The sequence below is a fragment of the Ascidia mentula genome, chromosome 5, assembly GCF_947561715.1.
Source record: "Ascidia mentula chromosome 5, kaAscMent1.1, whole genome shotgun sequence".
NCBI classification, from domain to species: Eukaryota; Metazoa; Chordata; class Ascidiacea; order Phlebobranchia; family Ascidiidae; genus Ascidia; species Ascidia mentula.
The window spans coordinates 15739582-15760399 of NC_138570.1; the positions used below are offsets into that span (position 1 = coordinate 15739582).

The window sequence follows — 20818 nt, forward strand, 5'->3', positions numbered from 1 at the left end:
ACGGACTTACACGGGCTGCAAAATGCGACTTGTTGTTTACAAAACTGTCAAACTTCAAAAGATTTTTCTAAAACGCCAATTTTTAGACTTTCACATGCAATCTTCAATTCCCATAGAGCATATTGACGGGTTTAGTGCTAAATTGCAATAAAAATTCTATTACGGCAAAGTAAAATGAAATATTAAAATTTAATTTGTAGGCCAAGCAGAAAAGTCGATGTGGGAAAAAAATTGAATAATTCCAACTTGAAAGCTGTTTTGATATTTTCTGGAATTAAATAAGGGGAATACCTCATAAAAGTTGCAGATATTTAAGTTTCATGTATTCATATAAGAGCGGCAATAAGTGTGAAAATAATTTATACCGTTTATAGGTCACGTGTTTCGTGTGGGGCATACCGCATTTTCTAACAGCGGAATCCCAAAAATATCAACTTACAGCTTACGACAGCACAAACAAAAGCAACACTAACCACAAGCTTAACTTATTATTAATTGGAGAAATAATGAAACAACATAACCACATATAAACACACTCAAAATAAAACAAACACCTTCTGTAAATATAATTAGATCACGTGATTAGCATCGTAGTTTACTTCAAAATAAAATTTTACTATATAGCGGCCATACAGCATTGAATAGATGACGTCGACTTTGAAAGCTATGACTTAATTTCCTTTTCAAAAGTGTCTAAATTGGCGATAATATAAATACCTATTTGCACCAAACTAACGTTTGGCTTGTTTGCAGTTTAATTATAGAATGGTGTTTCGATTCCGGCAGTAGAATCACAAAAATGCCTTGTGTTTTTTGCAGCAATGCAAATTTGAAACAGTGCCTAAGAGAATATTCTTTCTCGTTGTAAGAAACGACAGCTGCTTCGGGCGAGCAAAACATCACGAGTTAACTCTCATTATCCAGGAAAGATATTTCCTTCCTGTATTGGTGACCAATAAGTTTTGGCATGTTGTTGTTGTAAGCCGAGTGTTTTGTTTAACGTGAGTTTAATAGTCTGGCTTGCACAATCTGCTTGCTCACAAACTACTTTAAACTTTACCAAAAAATGTGCTTAAATATAGAAAGTGTATGTTGAAGCAATTTACGCAGGAAAATATAATGAAAACAACTTTGTTGGCAAAAGTAATTGTTCATGACTGATGTAATTGCATATTTTTTAAATTATTGTTCAATCACTTTGCGACATTTCACCAACTTGTACGGTAAGTATATGGTAAAGTCGATAGTTGTTATTTTCATGAGAAGAAAAGCTCCATCTTTTCTAAGTTCCTGGAAAAGTGTTTCCTTCCTGTATCTTATGACTATACGAAGCATACGGACTTACACGGGCTGCAAAATGCGACTTGTTGTTTACAAAACTGTCAAACTTCAAAAGATTTTTCTAAAACGCCAATTTTTAGACTTTCACATGCAATCTTCAATTCCCATAGAGCATATTGACGGGTTTAGTGTTAAATTGCAATAAAAATTCTATTACGGCAAAGCAAAATGAAATATTAAAATTTAATTTGTAGGCCAAGCAGAAAAGTCGATGTGGGAAAAAAATTGAATAATTCCAACTTGAAAGCTGTTTTGATATTTTCAGGAATTAAATAAGGGGAATACCTCATAAAAGTTGCAGATATTTAAGTTTCATGTATTCATATAAGAGCGGCAATAAGTGTGAAAATAATTTATACCGTTTATAGGTCACGTGTTTCGTGTGGGGCATACCGCATTTTCTAACAGCGGAATCCCAAAAATATCAACTTACAGCTTACGACAGCACAAACAAAAGCAACACTAACCACAAGCTTAACTTATTATTAATTGGAGAAATAATGAAACAACATAACCACATATAAACACACTCAAAATAAAACAAACACCTTCTGTAAATATAATTAGATCACGTGATTAGCATCGTAGTTTACTTCAAAATAAAATTTTACTATATAGCGGCCATACAGCATTGAAAAGATGACGTCGATTTTGAAAGCTATGACTTAATTTCCTTTTCAAAAGTGTCTAAATTGGCGATAATATAAATACCTATTTGCACCAAACTAACGTTTGGCTTGTTTGCAGTTTAATTATAGAATGGTGTTTCGATTCCGGCAGTAGAATCACAAAAATGCCTTGTGTTTTTTGCAGCAATGCAAATTTGAAACAGTGCCTAAGAGAATATTCTTTCTCGTTGTAAGAAATGACAGCTGCTTCGGGCGAGCAAAACATCACGAGTTAACTCTCATTATCCAGGAAAGATATTTCCTTCCTGTATTGGTGACCAATAAGTTTATTGGCATGTTGTTGTTACAAGCCGAGTGTTTTCTTTAACGTGGGTTTAATAGTCTGGCTTGCACAATCTGCTTTCTCACAAACTACTTGAAACTTTACCAAAAAATGTGCTTAAATATAGAAAGTGTATTTTTAAAGCAATTTACGCAGGAAAATATAATGAAAACAACTTTGTTGGCAAAAGTAATCGTTCATGACTGATGTAATTGCATATATTTTAAATTATTGTTCAATCACTTTGCGACATTTCACCAACTTGTACGGTAAGTATATAGTAAAGTCGATAGTTGTTATTTTCATGAGAAGAAAAGCTCCATCTGTTCCATGTTCCTGGAAAAGTGTTTCCTTTCTGTATCTTATGACTATACGAAGCATACGGACGGACACGGGCTGCGAAATGCGACTTGTTGTTTACAAAACTGTCAAACTTCAAAAGATTTTTCTAAAACGCCAATTTTTAGACTTTCACATGCAATCTTCAATTCCCATAGAGCATATTGACGGGTCTAGTGTTAAATTGCAATAAAAATTATATTACGGCAAAGTAAATGAAATATTAAAATGTAATTAGTAGGCCAAGCAGAAAAGTCGGTGTGGGGAAAAAATTAAATAATTCCAACTTTAAAGCTGTTTTGATATTTTCGGGGATTAAATAAGGAGAATACCTCATAAAAGTTGCAGATATTTAAGTTTCATGTATTCATATAAGAGCGGCAATAAGTGTGATAATAATTAATACCGTTTATAGGTCACGTGTTTCGTGAGGGTCATACCGCATTTTCTAACAGAGGAATCCCAAAAATATCAACTTACAGCTTACGACAGCACACACAAAAGCAACACTAACCCCAAGCTGAACTCATTATTAATTGGAGAAATAATGAAACAACACAACCACATATGAACACACTCAAAATAAAACAAACACCTTCTGTAAATATAATTAGATCACGTGATTATCATCGCAGTTTACTTCAAAATAAAATGCATTATTTTACGAAATAGCGGATGTACAGCATTGAAAAGATGTCGTCGGTTTTGAAAGCTATGACTAAATTTCTACATTTTTATTGGCTGTTTATCAGATCTGGAATCTTAAATAGGTTGCTATGTTACAGAAAACCGTTGTATGTAGTCAATAAGTATGTCACATGATATTTTGAAACTAGAATGATATTTTAAGTCACCTACAAACACATGATATTTGTCACTTGTACTGAAATTTCCGATACATCCAAAAGCGTTTAAATTGGCGATAATATAAATACCTCTTTGCACCAAACTAACGTTTGGATTGTTTGCAGATTAATTATACATTGGTGTTTCGCTTGCGGCAGTAGAATCATAAAAATGCCTTGTGTTTTTTGCAGCAATGCAAATTTGAAACAGTGCCTAAGAGAATATTCTTTCTCGTTGTAAGAAACGACAGCTGCTTCGGGCGAGCAAAACATCGCGTGTTAACCCTCATTATCCAGGAAAGATATTTCCTTCCTGTATTGGTGACCAATAAGTTTTGGGATGGTGTTGTTACAAGCCGAGTGTTTCTTTAACGTGGGCTTAATAGTCTGGCTTGCACAATCTGCTTGCTCACAAACTACTTTAAACTTTACCAAAAAATGCGCCTAAATATAGAAGTGTATTTTTGAAGCAATTTGCACGCTACTGCAAACACTTGACAACTCAAAAAAATCACCACATCCAAGTGCATTTTAAGATTTATTGTATGTTTCTGGCGTCATTAAAGTACAAATAAATTGCAATTTGTATTCTGACACCTTTGCAGATTCTGGAAAGAACAAAACCAGATTTAGTTTATCGTTTAAAAAAAAAATTCAATGAACTACTGTGCTGAAATACCTACCACCCCTTAATCCTGCGAACGCACCATTTCTTCCATTATATCTTGGAACATTCCATACACATCGTGATCTAATTAGTGATAATTTTGAGAAAAGCTGATTAATTCAAAGTTTAAATTACAAACTATACCTTCAAGATTGTCACCAGGTCGTCTCCAATGCCATGGTCTTCTTGGTCGCCTTCTTCCCCTTCTAAACCTGCGTCCTTCAACGCTTTCGGATGCGAGAAGGACGAGACCCAACAGCAGAGCAATGAGCAAAAGTTTGTTCATCTGAAGAAATACAAAATCTCATTAGCAAAAACATATTGTTTATGTCATTTTATACCTTGATCAAATCTCGAACTTGTCGACTTTGTTTCAATCACTTTGTGACACGCTGTTAACTTCAGCAGTAAGCATATAGTAAGGGTCGTTATTTTTATGAGAAGAAAAGCTCCATCTGTTCTATGTTCCTGCAAAAGTGTTTCCTTCCTATGTCTTATGACTAAACCAAGCAGCATAAGGACACGAGCTGTAAAAGTCGACTTGTTGTTTAAAAAATTGTAAAACTCAAACAAAGATCGTTCTGAAACACCAACTTACGGAAACAAACTTAAATTTCTAGTAGGCGTATTAAAGGTTTTATTGGAAGGTTGCAACAGTTTCTTTTTTAAAATGTAGTTATACATAAAAAGGTTCATTTCGTAGTTCCACATAAAAGTTTGATTGGGAAAGTTTAATGAATTCAGTACTTCGCGTAAGCAGATGTAAAGCAACCTGTTGACTGGTTTTTACTTTTGTTTGAATATTTACATGGGAGCTTTTCCATAATCAAACTTAAATATTTTCATGCATATAAATCTGAATGGAAACAAGCTAAATGTTTACATTCCTATAACATACTTGTAAGGCAGTAATTAAATCTACTTCACGTTAGTGGACATTGAAGCGGCCGATTCAATGTAGGCCTAAATTCTGTTTTTGCCATTTTGTGGAAATATAAAACACGAAATAAATTTGTATGCCTACGTACCATAAATACTAATATCAGTCCGTAATGGCACTTCGTGTTAAAAATACCTTTAAGCCGTTTAATTTTTAGTTTTAATTGTAAAGGTTAGGCTGACGGCACCAAATACTTCTGTCAAACGTTCTAGCGTGCCACCTAGATGCCTTTCGTGTGCCACAGGTGTTTCGCGTATAATCGGTTAGGAACCACTGCTGCAAACTATTGTGCCTCGAAGTACAGAGGTAGACTCAAAATCTGCTAAAATCTCAATTTCAAAGACATCAGTGGTGATTCAAGTCTGTCTTGAATTTGTTGCACGTTAAACAAGCTATATATTTCCATTTTATTCTATGGCGCGTTGGTTGCCCAACAAAAACGATGAACTCAAAAAATCCCTCAAAATTATATGAACGCGTCAAAAAATCTGAGAAGCCTCTTTGCAAAAAGAGATATTTCAACAAGCAATATACACAAATAAACCTGCACTGATACGCGCAAAATTAATAGCAACCATACGTTGAGGTGAATTGAAAGAAATAAGAAAATAACACCGTCGAAATTATAGAAACACACTTATTTGGGCCACTTGAATATCATCGCAAGTACCTTTAACAGAAACAGCACCTTTCACGGTAAAACAGAAGCACAAAAAGCACGCTTTCCATTTTAAACTTGTAATTTTCAATTGTCGGTTTAGCAGATCTGGAAATCTTTTGCTGGGTTAAGACCAACAGCAAGACGAAGCTCTTCCACCGTGGCCGGGATTGCTGTACAGATGATTAAACAGACATGTTCGGTTAAGTAACTAAATTCGTCTGCTTAAACACATGCAACGCTAGCGACAAAAGTAATGTGAATATGCACGCAAAGCACTAGGTTTTGACAACACGATCAGCCTGGTTGCTGTTTGTAATACATATTTCGCCCCATGGGCATCTTTAGTTCCTTAGTTACAGTAAACACAAGTTGATCGTCCTATTTAAATGCAAGGGGATGCAGATGCCCACAAGGCAAAGTATATATTCCAAGCAACAACCAGGCTGATCCTGTTTTCAAAACCTAGTGCTTTGTATGTATATTGCCATTACGGACGGTGATCGCAAGGCCAGCATCTGTAGCCTATGGTTTAAATCTGAATTTTTCAATAATGTAATGTTGTGAAAAAAGGTGATTCAGTCAAATTGGTTTAAACTGAACGGTTGCCCGGTATAGGCACTCACGCATTTGGAAGAATTCATGCATATTGCGATCGCGCCTCGATGACTCCACGGCACGCTTGAGTGCGTTCAAAACGCTGATCGACATGCACATGGGGGGTTCCCCGCAGGCTTTGCTTCTCAAAACGCCGACTGGGTTGGGGGCGTTTTTCAACAACTCAATATTCCACTTTATGGGAATGTCCTGCAAATATGACGTCATAAATGGACAATTTGTCAATCGACAAAGTTAAATTTGCTACCATTGTCCCATTGTTAAGTTTTGTGTCGCATAAAAAACGACCGTTGTAAGGATTGGACTGATCTGTCACAAAACCAACATGTTTGTTTTTGGGTTTTTCATGGGAAAATAAAAATGATACAGGATACATGTACACGGGTTACTCGTAAAACGAATCGAGAACCCAAATGTAATTTGTTGAGAATTTGCCTAAACAATAGCATGTTTTATATGGAAGACATTTCTGTTGCTTAAATGCCTTTTCGGGGGTTAAGGCATATATCCCAAACGCTGTCTGAACTTATGTAAGCTATGGGCAGATGGCAACTATTTCAACTTATTAAGTCTCGTCAATGCAGCTTGGTGCGACTATTGTGACAATCTTGCCCGCCTAACGGCCAGGAAGAGACTTTTACTTTGTTGTGAATATACAATCACCGTCATCCGTTGGGCACCAAATTAGGTGCTTAAATATTGTTTGAACTTTCTCAGCATTCATGCTAATCACACAAAATATTTACCTTAACACAAAATATTTTACCCAGATATTTCGTTTTTCAGATATATTTTCTTGACTCACAGACGTAATTCAGGCAGAGTTGAAAGTGATGAACACAGCTTACCTTGGAAGTGGGAACATCATACTCCCAAGTCCCATCGTTCAGCAATCGACCACTCTCCTCGTCCAATACGTATTTCTCCCACAGCCAGTAACCAAGTCCCATCACAAACGAACCTTCCACTTGACCAATATCGATACTCGGATTCAAACTAAGGTTGACAAGAGTAAGAATTATTGGGTTGATCGGCATCACAGCCAAATTAGATTAAAGTCACTTTTTGCGATAGCTGTAATCGCAAAGTAAGGGCAATGAGGCGATCTAGGAATGTGCCAACGTAGGAACGATTCGGTTTTGGCCGAATCCGAATATTGAGCCAACATTCGGCCGAAACTAAATATTAAATGACGTCATTAATTTTTACAATGACGTTATAAAAACACGTACTTTACCACACAATTTATAGATACGACGTTGCGACATAATTCGCCCTTTTACAGTGTTTCTCTATATGAAGCATACTGAATGTAGGAATAGCTGTTAATATTCTGATTCGCCCGATCATTAAAATATGCCTACTATTCAGAATACTCGGATTCGGAACATTTCTAAGACGGTCCCGCCCTGTAGCGCAACAACATCAAGCACTTATTGTTGTAAATGGTGAGAATAGTCGTGCAAGATGAGGAATTATGAAAGGTTTACGTAACATTCACGAAGTTTTTGTCGGATCAGTTATAAAAATCAACACGTTATCAGGACGAAAGAAAGCATTTTCTGCACGTGATTAATGTAAACAGGTGTCACAGTATGTCTACCTAATGCCGCAGTCAAACACCAAGTCGACTTGTTTGATGAGATATTCCCCAGTCAACACATCAAGTTCAACTTCAGCAGCAGTGGAACCATAAATACTGTAACAAGATGTTTCGGGTGAGGGTATCCACCTGCAATTGTCAACGCGAAATTTGAAGTTACGAAAACAAAAGGACTCGGGCCATATTGTAAATAACATAGACATGTTCTATTTGTTTGAGGCAACAACTCCAACCACCTTCAATTTAATAAAATGGCGGTCTAAGCTCCACGTTATACGAAGCTGACGTCACCATTAGCTAGATAGGGCTCACGTGAGAGTGACGTCATTTAGCGTTGATAAATGACGTTAAAACATAAAAGTAAAACAAAATAGAGATCTTCATCCATAGACATAAAGTCACGCAGAGCCGAGCAAATTTCGCTTTCTAGGAGTAGATTGTTTTAAAAAACTTACAAATGAGAGGCCTGTAGGTCGACATTTTCACGGTAACATCTTGCAATGACATCTCTCCAACGTGAAGATTTGTCCATCTTTGCTCTGATCGGATCAATTCGGGAATTTAGAATCTTGCAACACTCCGAAGTGGTCTGGACACAAATCACACTGCTGCTACCATTTTGAAATACGCGAAAGTTCACTTGTATAGCATTGGGCATTTAAAACGTGTTTACTATCTCCAATCATCTTCTGCAAAAGATTATTCACGTATGACAACTATAACAAATCAGTAAACCAATTAGACCAACGGTTTACAATTTTTGCCTTCTTTTGTGTCTTTTTAGCGCTTTTATCAGCATATTCACACTTGATGAAGTCTTGTAAACGGCGAAAGCTCGTGTTTAAAAAGAAATTATTAGATTAGTCTTAAATCTTTAACAGTGCCAATATAGCCAGAAATGAGCAGTTAGGTCATTTAAGTAAGTTTTGCCAATACGCCGTTTGAACATCAATACAAAAGGCCCTTCTGGCAATAATATTTTTAAATATCAACATTTGTCAACGCCTATAAACTAAGAAGCAAAGGTAGAAAAAGAAGAAACAAAGAACGACGATTTGAGGTTTCGGAAATACTGGATTGAATTTTTTCCAACTGCATACATATTCTGCCCCACGTTTGCAAAAATTAAAGGTTTAGGTGCAAATTACAACTGTACACTGGGGATATTTTATCCAAAAAAAAAATGTTTTACTTTACCTTGCACACCACTTCGCTTGTAATGCTTCCACCCGTATTTTCGCTATTTGATGACGTAATGGAGCTCGTACGTTGCAACATGACGTCATTGATCGAAATTCCCAAAGTGTACGCTGCTACTTGGGCCACCTAAACATTAAAAAGCTGTTTCAAAAACGCTGCAGACATAATATTTATTTACTGATATTTTTTTTGCTGCCAGGTATACTAATTAATCAGAATTGTTCTTCTGGCACTTAAGTTTCTAAAGTGTTTATTTGATACCGACGTCTGCCATCCGGCGAGACTTCCTCAGGGCGAGACATAATAATTATTTGTGTAAACTTTAAGCAAGTAAGCGTGTATTTGATGCAGGGGTGGGCAACACTTTTTTTACTCGCGGGCCAGGAATTGTCAATAATTTAACAGACAAGCCAAAGAACTACCTGAGTAAAGTTGTACAAAAGAATGTTTAACTACATATTATGACCAAACCTATTTACATTAGGTTTACTAAACCTAATTACCATGCCATTGAATGAACCACTATTTACATAATTTAACGTTTAAACACTGAACCCGAAAAAGAAATAAGCGTGCAAAAATTACCCTATAAGCGACAGTAAAAACAATTTTCTGAGTGACACTAATTCATGTAATGGCCAAATTTAAAGAACCAACTGGTTAGACTAGGTCCGTGGGCGGTGAAATCTACTCCGAAAATTGACACGGTTCTGCACTTACGTACATCAACATCTTAAAAAAGGCGTTAAGTTTTAAAGCGAGAACTATGAATTTAGGCTTTTTTTTTCAGCTAATCACCAACCCGGAATTATATTACAGTGCGAAAGTTTCTCCGTTAGTCCCCATTCACCTCCGTATGGATTCCTTGTCCACTTTCAATACCGCCGTGTGACACAATAACGGACCCGTCATCGGCACAAATCGATACGAGCACAGTGTATTTTCCCCACGTGGCATCAAGCCTAGTAAAAAAACGTAAAAATTAGACATTTTGAAAAAACTGTTTTGTTTTTAGTTTTTGATTGGTCACCGGTATCTCATCGAAGAAACTGCGATTCCGCGTTTTTTGAATTTATTTTTCTCGTTGAATTCTTCAACTTGAAGCTGGCGTTGGAATATCTTTCCACCTTCCATTAATCCTAAATCAAACTTGATAATTAGACGATGCAGCCAATGATAAGGTTCGACTTAACCCCAGAAAAAACATTCGGCGCCACCAAGGTTGGTAACGCTATTTTTAACACGTCACTAAAATATTTTGTTCTAGTTCCAAGAGAAAATATCAAGAATGATTAAAGGAATCAACCTGTGCAGGTCGGTGTTGTTTTGGTTCTTAATGTTTTTGAGACATAAACAGAAACGACTTTTCAACAAACAAAGAAAAATTTAAATTATTTTCAAGGAACTTTTTGGTAAATTTGGTAAAAACAAAAATTATTGTCACCACATGTTATAAATATTTTATTATTATTTCTACTTACTCATATTGGTTTGGTCTATTTAATGCGAAGAAGTGAGTTTTTTTGAACACATGCAAAACCTATGGTGAACGCTTACTCTCGTGCACTCTATGTATGTTACAGTCCTTCAGTATCTGACCACAGAACGCCTCGTCACCGTCTTTGTAAAAGTTGGACTCCTTAACTTTGATCGGATCTTTGCCGAGGTAACTCGCAACATGTTCCAGCATCTGGTCCACAAACCCAGTCAACTGAAGGCTTCCTGCAAAATTACGTTGTTATGTGAGTTATATTTGCTCAATTTAGACAAGTTTAGGGTATTTTTTGTTTTATTTTGACCACATCAGGATTCGAACCCAGGATATCCTAACCACGAATCAGGTTTTCTGCTATATGGGTCGGGCGCTTGAGCAATGCTGCAAATCACCCAAGTTTAGGTTTAGAGTCAGATATTACAACAGGCAGACCTGGAGAGCGACACCAAGTGGACGAAGGTACGTTGGTTTTGCACATGAAGTTCCGGTATCTTCTGTTTTTGCAGCGATAAGCTAAAATATAATAAAGGAATGGTAATCCACATGGCTGATTCCTTGTCTTGTTGAAAGCTGAAAATTTCGATCATACACTGTACAAGGTTCTGTACCGTAAGACTACCGATAACACAATAAATATTGTTCCAGTTATATAGTTAGAAGTTTTTAACACAAATGTCATAGTAACACACTGTCTTAAAAAAACGTTTAAATATATTGCAGCTAACCATGGATGACAAGCAAGCTTATAACTTAGACCTACGACCGTATCAACGCACAGTTTGGGATAAGAAAAAGAGAATTTTTTAATTGCAGCACAAACAAGACACCTGAATCGCCAAAGTTGTTAAACAACCCTGAATCGTCAGCTTCGCCATCATGGTAAGTGGGTCCACTGTTAGTATACAAATCACAATCTATCGCCTCCAGCATTCCGTCGTCATCAAAACCTTAACAAGAACAAACACAGTATTTCGACTGTTTGGCACAGATCGTTTCAGTAGTGGAAACCTAGCCACTATACTTCATAATATAAAGTTATGATATACAGAGTAAATATTGCTCAACATGAAGTGGTTGTTGCATGACAAAGTTGTCGTAAAGCTACTCAGAACAAAACGTATACATGGTGGCCAGAGCTTTTTTCACTCCATATAAATATGCTGTGTTACCTACGAAATTTTATTCCAGTTAAAATTTTGGTAAATTTTTATCATACTAGAAATTTTCATTAAAGTCTTAACAAATATAGAAACTTATTGGTAGACTGATAGGTTTCGTTCTGCAATTTGCACGATTAGATGCATTATCAGTGAAAATCACCATATTGGACGAACTTAACTCACCTACTGTGTAGTATACACTGAACGGCGTGCGCGTCCCAAGCGCCGTCATGCATGTCTTCAGGTCGGCATGGAAACATACGGGTCTGCGTGCGCAGTGTGACGCAAGAGCGGCCGCCATGCCAACAATCATTGAGTTCGTCGCCTTTCCGCCGTAAGCACCTCCCATTCGTTTCGTATTGATTTCAACCCTTAGGAAAACGACCGCAGGTTTAACTTTGCTGCAACGGTTTCGTTGGAATGCTTGACGGCATTGGATGAAAAAAGTCGTGCACTCTGAGTGCCGGTGGATACAAAGTATTAGTAGCACTGTAAACATCAACATGGCTGTCTAAGATATGATCGCTGCCTGCATATGTTGACAAATAATATGCAGGAAGTCACTTTAAAACCACCAATAGAATGTCCATATCAACATACTTGTTTGCTGTTGTTTTAAATGCAAACGCGATCAAATCCTGAAGCAGTTTCTGCATCTGTGTGCCGACATCCACTTTAAAGCCACCTTCTTCTGTTGGTTCTGCTCTGGCGACTTGAGTTTCCATGTAGAAGTGATATTGGTGTCCGAGATGCAACTCACCAGATACCTTCGCAACAAAGCGTTAATTCACGCTAAAAAATACTTGCAGTCACATTTCCTTATATTGTAGCTTTCGTCAACGCAGTAATGTTGCATGCAACGGCAAGATTGGCAGGATCGCCCCACTGCGCAGGTCGTTACTTGTCGATCACAGCTATCGTATCGAGATCGTTAGGTTTACAGGATTCGCAGCCTAGGCAAAAGCAAAAGTGGCTGATCCAGCTGGGTTACAATGCCTGGGCCGCGAAGCTTGTAAACCTAATGATTGTCGCATTTGATTCTTTAAAACAAAATGGTTCACATTGAAGTCAGCTAATTTATTTTCATCTAAACACATTGTCGTCACTGGTATGAAGGAAATGCTCAATTGAGGGCTAGTTTCTGCTGCTACTGAGGAACCAGTTTTATCGCATTCAAAATGTGATTAAAAGTATCAATGAATAGAAAAAGGTATGTGGACTTCGTCTTGCCTGCTTGGACTGTAATAAGTAAATAACAATGGTATAACTTCCTTCACGCCAAAGAAATCACAAATCTGAATTTAATGAAGGGTTTTCAAATGGTTTCAATATTGAAATGTAAATGCATTTGTAATTGACGAAGTCTTCTTCTTCTCCGATTTAAATATTTCGTTTGTATAAAATATCGTTTACTTGGTGTTTGGCGTTCGCCAAGGCTTGAGTTGCGTCTCCAGTTTCTGTGATGGGATTTCCAAACTCGAAAAAGGATTTTGCTTCAATCGCATCTTTCACAGTCAGAAGAGGTTTCTTGTGGTTCTTGTAAGTGACCTTCACTGACTTTGCTATTTCCCTTGCCTGCTCGCATGTTTCTACAATAAAGAAATGTTAATATATAAAGCATAGATATCCCACTGACAACTTTCATTGGTCCTTGGATCGTGTCACTGAAAGTCTTGCGAAATGTTAATACTAGGACTGACCAAGATTACTACAGAATCACCCAAGATACTTTCGCCTATACGGCATCATTCTTATTCAAATAGAATACTAATGATGTCTAGTGATCACTTTTTTCTACAATAAACGAACTCTATTAGTGAAAAACAAAAAAAGAATCGGCGTTTGTCGCGCTGATATGTGTCTCAGAAACCCTACGGTAAATTAGATATCATGAGGCATTCACATTGAAATAAAGTCGGTGAAAAGTATCTACAAAGTACTTATGCGCATACGGTGACATAGAACGTTTTCCTTTACGAAAATAATTTATGCACCAAGGGGTAAAGGAAATTTTACACTAATCACCAATGAAAGTATTTGTATGGTCTCAATGTGTTATTTAATTGAAAGAAACACTTAAAACTTGCGGAAAAGCTAAAAGAGTTGAAAATGAACATTACCAGCAACAACAATAGCAATCGGTTGTCCAGCAAATTCCACGTGATTTTTTGCTAACAGAGGTTGTGTGACGTCGTATGGGTAGAGGTAAGTGTTGAACACGTCTGATGGCATGTTGGAACCTAAACAAAATACATTTACGTCAACTTGTTTGCTTGCCACTTGTCCCATACACGTTTTTCGCGAGTTAATGCATATTGACTTGGAGGCTTGGAGGCGAAAACCAAGGAACGTCAAACACGCAAGTCCAAAATAAGCGAGTTTCCTTTAAACAAGCACAATTCATTTGGTAAGACACCGCTTGTGAAAATGAGCATAAATCTGTGAACACGGGATGTGAACCCTGAGTAAAGACAACAGACCTTTTTTTCGGATCACTTGCATTTGTCACATGATGTCTGTGTAGCGGTGAATCCGGACTAACGGGGTGTGAATTGACTATAGGTCTGAAGTCATGTATGTCTGACACAAACGAGGAAAAATGGAACCAAAACCTGTGATCAGTTGAACGAATCCCGGCATTTCCGACACATTGTCGTCAACGATTTCACCGATGTCAGCATTTCCAACATCAGCAGTTACAAACGCACAATGGAGTTCCTCGGGTGATGGGATTTTATCGGTAATAAAGACGGCCTCGCCTGATGCCTGAAACCAACATATTGCGTTTCACCGGTGCTTCGGAAGGACTTAAAACACAAGGCGAAAAGTTTTATTCATCTTGGCAGTAAAGTATGCTAGGGCGTCTCCAGCCATTAACAACATGGTTTGGTACTAATGCCTGAAAAAATTTTGAGAAAAAAACTAACAAGCGATGTCGCACCGCACCTGATATCTTGATGCAAGTTTGGGAATTGCTTGCGAGACAGGAAACGTATCTGGGTCGTCATCAAACGTCTGAGTTCCAGATGAAACGGGACGTTCCAGGGTGGTCATTCCGCTCCCGATGCAAGAACTCAATTCGTTCGGGTCACACAGGGACAGATAAAACTGTAGAAGTCGAAAGTCGTAAAAAAGATGAGATTGCATAATACACGAGTGCATGTATGCAATAGAGCCACAAAATCAGTGTGAGCTGCAAATCGTGGCGCACAATGTTACGACCTATCAGGCTTCACCTGTGCAGCTGGTGAGTGTGGCACTGGACTAGCTGTTAAACTAGCAGACATTGAAATTTCCACTTTGTTGTACGTTTCAGTTGGTCGATCACCCAAAAACCGCAGAGACAAAGCAGACGAACCATGAGACCCAATAGGTTTAAAAAAGTGCACTATTGTCTGCAGCTCTCAATGATTTTGTGGCACTTTTGCATATATGTGCTTGTGTATTATGCGATCACATATTTGTTTTGTTTCTGCAACATAACAGTTGAAACAGCGCAACCAACTCATCTGTGCACAGTAGCCTGTTAAGTATACATCTGCGGTGCTTGTTGGTATGAGTGCCCTTGACAGCATATTTACCAATGACACTTACAAAAGCGCAAGTACTTGAACAAAATTGGTGTGATGGCCTATTGTGTAATGAAACAAACACAGCATGCAATGCTTCAAATATAATAACTGCTTCCACAAGAATTAATTTACAACTTTTTTTATGTTACCCATTGGGTTTTTAATATACCTTATAATAGAGACTGAGAGCCAGGTCATGTTTATATTGAACACTTGCATCAACTGCATCATATTGGACTGGCTGTAACTCAGCAGCTAATGTCGACAATGATTCTGCAACAAAAAAGTAACTTCAGTTCTGTTATCAAACCAAGTGTGAACATTAATAGCAATCTTTATGTGAAAAATACAAGAAATATTACCACAGCAATGTTTTCAATACATGCATTGTCATCTTTAAGGGCAAACAGTCTTAGCTGAAACTTTAAAAATTGGGAAGATAGATAGTTTCCAAGCTTTTTCTTGGGTTCTTCAACTTATATATAAGCTTGAAATTAAATTCCAAAAAGTTTTTCCCTAAAACCAGCTTGCATTTTTATAGTAAGCCATGTAGTGCATTATGGTAAAGGTTTCAATCACTCAAATTCATTTTAGAGTTTTAAAAAATGGATTAACTTTTGTAAAAATTCACTGCAATGGAAAGAAAAATTATTATCATACACTGCAAACATATTGGCAAAAAGTCCAAAAGTTATGTGGAATATCTGTATAACCAATATTTAATTACTTCCTCCTAAACAAAACTGGATACACATCCAACACATATAAAAACGGCAGAATCCAATTTGTCATCAATCGCATTGGTGCAGTGTTTTATTTTTGGACCAGACTCTATGCAACTAAATTAGTTGGTCTTTTGTTATTCCTAATACTTAGTTGTACATTTCATGACATCATCTGCCCCAGTCATTTCTATCTATTAACCTCTGGCCCCTCTGCAACCTTATTTTGGGTTAACATACTTTCTTGAAAATCCCTGAATTTGTGTCATTAGCTACACTCAACTGATTGACTCTACCATCACTATTCAAATGTGTTTAGATGCTCCAAAAGACCTTTTAAGGAGCAAGATCCAATGAAAAGGTTTGATTCCTTGGTGTTGTAATTTATGTGTTTGGGCAGTTACCTGAAAAAGTTGAAGAATTTATTGGTTTGTTGTTTAAAAACTCCTCTGTCTCTTGTGCATGAACAAATTCATGGTTGATTCCACCGAAAACCAAAGATGGAGTTTGTTTAAAGAACTTTCCATCCTCAGAAACTTCTGCCTTAAATGCCGCATTGACAAGTGCATGTGCATTCTAGAAATAGAAGGTCTAATAGATTTTCATGCATTTATTTAAAAGAATTTATAGTTTTGCATAACTATACATTAGATATGGTCTTTAGCTGAGCTTTAAAAATAACGTTTACATATTTTTCCCATAGTAATAATAATCAATTGCACCTTGCAGTAGGTTAAGGTGTTTATCAACCACTCATTGGAATGTGTTGGTGTTTGTTAAACAGAATTACATCCAATGTGTTTAAATGAATCACCTGTGAGCGAGGCATAATCTTATAGGACTTGAACTTTGCATCCATATCTCTTTCTATGGTCATTTGTAGAATAACCTAAACGAAATAATCATATGAAGTTACTCTGATGCAACATGACACCATATACAAGCGGCCGTATTGAAAATATACAGAAAATAGGAAGAGGAAACCAAAGCCTGGCAACCCATTTATTCCAAAAAAAAGCTTTCCAACAACAGAAAGTACAACATAAGGGATTTTCTGCAAGGTATTTAACCAAAACCATCCAAGAATGGCATGCAATATGTGTAGCTTACCTTTTTGTGCATGTCCACGTTCATAAGTTCATTGGCTGAGCAATTAATGATTCTGTCTTTAATGGCATCAACTACTTCAATTTTAGCTTGTAGGCACTCAAGCAAGACAAACATGTCTGATTGAAACTCGTGATGATGAAATTTTATCATTAGATTTCCAGCCCATGATCCGAGCTGTAAAACACAAGTATTTATATGAGTGTACTACTATTACCACTTCGATCTAAAAGCTAAATTGATTTGAGGACACTGTATGTTGCTAGGCTTGTCTTTGTTGAGCTTAGAAAGATGCAAAAGGGATGACAAACTCCAAGACTGCTTTAAAGTTCAAAAAAAATCATGATACTGTGCATGAGCAAAATACACAAATCAGTAAAGAAAGAAGTTTTTTGAATTAAAACAAAAATGTGCCCAAGCTATAAACACTCCAACAAAAAGATTGCACCCACTCACATTTCTTACTGGTACACTGGCAATTTTCTTCATGTGTTCAGCAACTTGATTGAACAAACCTGAAGTTTCATCAGCAGAAAGTGTCTCTATAATTTGTGACAAAGAGACGGAGGCGCCAAAAGTGTAGTAGCAGTTCGTCTGTTTAATTGTCAACATGCTTTCCAACTTGGACAAATCCACAAACGTTTTTGGGTTTTCCATCCTTTTGTAGACCCCTAATAACAAGTTAATAGTGTTTCTTTTTCAGGAAAACTCAGCATAGAAGACATGGAGAAGGAACCGCATTGTACATTAAATGTTTGACGACCTTTTTTTCGGTCTTGCTACCTGATGCTGTGTTTCCACAGACCAATTCCACTTCTGAGTTGGTCTTGATTATATTTTTCAGTTCGTCAAGTGAAGCTGGTCGAATCCAAGTCGTTTCATGTTCCATCTTCAGGCATTTCAAAAGTTTGGTTCCACCATTGCAGCAACCATTTCCCATGCATGATTTGCCCAAATCCTAGTTTACAATATGAAATTTAAAATAATATCACCTAAAATGTAAATGCAAAAGTGAAGGATAAATGAAAGTTTGTAAGTCATGCAACTAAATTTGCACATTTTTTATTTTCTTCTGAGTTTTTAATTAACCTGAAGAATAAATTGTCTAATATGTTTACATATCCCGAGGTAATTTAACATATCAATACAGGTAAACAATGCTACTGTTTCTGTCAGACATAATTTCATTTCTAGGTAAATGAAATATTGATAAACCAATTATCAGTCAAAATTTTTTTATCTTATTTATAGTTTAGTTTGCTATTGTACAGTTTTTGCACCACATAAAATAGTTTTAATTCGTTACAAACTTATTTACAAAATGTATGCAAACCTCAATGTCTGAGCATTTTTGTTTCAGTTCCGGGTCAGCGTCACAAGCAAAAGACTTCATAGCATCCAGAATAGGCAGGTAACCAGTGCAACGACAGATGTTGCCATCAAAATTGTCCTCGATTTCTTGTTGAGTTACCGATGGCTTCATAGACAGCAGACTATATATAAGTTGAGTAAGACAGTTAGAACAAAAGAATTACTACATTTCAGATATTAGGGGGAATTTTTTAACACTTCAAAAATTGAAAGTATTTGTATGCATATGCAGAAAATATATACCCAGGATATAAAACACATGTGCATGTAAAGTTCCTTGATATTGAATGAATATGTATATATGTGTTTTCACAATAATATTTACAACAAAACTATTTTTTTGATCAAGAACTTGGCGTAGTGTTTAAAAACAGAGACAATGCTACATTCTTGCATTTACACCAGTTTCACAAAATCTTTCAAATTTTAAATCAAGTTAATGTTCAACTGAATTTGTCTCTTTGTCTTATAGCAGTTGTATAGGTTACCTGTACATATTCATAACAAATCCTGGGGTGCAGTAACCACACTGTGAACCTCCAAAATCAGCCAAACGTTTCTGAATTTGGTGAAATCCATCTCGTCTTGAACCAATTCCTTCAGTGGTTGTAATTTTGCAACCATCGATGTAACCAAGCATTACTAGGCACTAAAAAAGTTTTACATTTTAATTCTCTATGAATGTAATCCAAACGCAATGTTAGTTCATTAAAAATGTTATTTTGAATAAAATAAAATTTTCGCAATTCACAGTTGAATAAACTCAGCATACAACTATACCTGCAAACAGTTTTTACCGAATTTATGGCTTTAACATGCCCAGATGCTGTTTCCATAGCAACAACACAACATCCACATCCTCCTTCCTGGCACATCACTTTTGTTCCTGTCAGTCCAGGTTGTGACCGCAGCCATGTGTTCAACTTTATAGATGGATCCACATCATGGACTACACAGTACATATAACAAGATTTTCTTTGGATTGTTATTGTTTCTGTTGGACATAACGTTCACACAGCTGCACTATAACAGTAAGTCACATGCTGTGTTGCCAGATTTGAAAGTTTTACTCATTTGTGTGCAGATTTTTTATTTTTTTTGGTCGTTAAAACTTGTGCAGACCATTCAACATTTTACATTTACAATGTATTATTTCATTATCAGCACTTTGTTTTATTTAAATTTTTAAAAATATTGCATTTTTTCAGGCTGGTTGTCAATTTAAATCAATTTATGTGAGTTATTGCCAAAAGAACAATACTATTGAGAAAAAAATAGTCCAAAGAGAGGAGATTCAAATATCAGAATACAAATATTATGAAAATATCTTGTACCTTTGTAACTTTTCCCATTCACAACAAATGATATAGCAGATAAATTTGACATTTTACAATTCTGTTTAATTTTCCATAGACTTCACATCCAGTATTACTAAAGGGGCTGTGTGACAAAATGCATTTAGGTATTTTCAAACAGCTACATTACAATTTATAATTTTAGCAGACAATTCATGATTCCGACTTTGCATCAACAATAGGTCTTACATCACAATGCTGAAGGTGAGGATTGGCTGAAAATACACTGGTGCAGATACGAGTTTCGTAATAAAATGTATGAATCCTTTTGTGGGACAAATTTTACATTTAGGCAAAGCGGAAATTGTCATCGAGTATAAGTACCAGGTAAAAAAATTTACATTTAGGGGAAGAAAAACATGTGGAATTAACAGAAATTATTTAGCGTGTCTGGTAGCTACTTGGCTTTGGTGTGCGCTTTTGCTGTGGAGATTAATACTTGATCACATGAAAATAACAGTAGATGACACTAAGTTTATCTGTAGTGATGTTTTGTCCATGCATACAACTAAAACCAATACAAATTCATAAATATTAACATAATTTGCAGGATTTCTAAACCCACCTAAAGAAGTAAGCTAGTATGTTTATTATTTGATTTTGTGCATTTTGATTCCCAAGCTACGACTTTCCCTACCAACGAGGCAGTAAAAGAGCACCTCAAAGCCATGCATCCGTTAGACTTGCTCGTCGGCGCAAATTTCACACGCCTACGTGTAAATTGTTGTTTATGTTCCTTGTTACACTGATTATACACATATTCCTCGACTATTTCTGCTTTATCTAAACATGATATTTTCCTAAAAAACGAGTTATCACTACGGTAAACGTGTTTTATTGATGAACTTCTATATAAACTATTTTCCGAAAATCG

General features: G+C 36.4%; 1 protein-coding gene across 1 annotated transcript; it reads right to left on the bottom strand.

Moving 5' to 3' along the window:
• Positions 1–5471: 5471 nt before the first annotated feature.
• LOC145901985 (uncharacterized) lies at positions 5472–20031 on the bottom strand. The gene is made up of 27 exons (XM_082989816.1): positions 19924–20031; positions 19387–19538; positions 19078–19238; positions 18552–18711; positions 18002–18176; positions 17675–17889; positions 17222–17395; positions 16926–17000; positions 16516–16687; positions 15559–15662; positions 14764–14925; positions 14430–14583; positions 13938–14057; positions 13231–13406; positions 12418–12584; positions 12001–12188; positions 11485–11604; positions 11090–11170; positions 10720–10884; positions 10193–10301; positions 10013–10124; positions 9160–9288; positions 8418–8551; positions 7963–8091; positions 7208–7355; positions 6368–6548; positions 5472–5914 (listed from the first exon to the last, which is right to left on the bottom strand). The coding sequence occupies exons 1-27, from the start codon at positions 19973–19975 to the stop codon at positions 5841–5843; spliced, it is 3789 nt and encodes a 1262-aa protein (XP_082845942.1). The 5' UTR covers positions 19976–20031; the 3' UTR covers positions 5472–5840.
• Between the last annotated feature and the right edge of the window lie 787 nt (positions 20032–20818).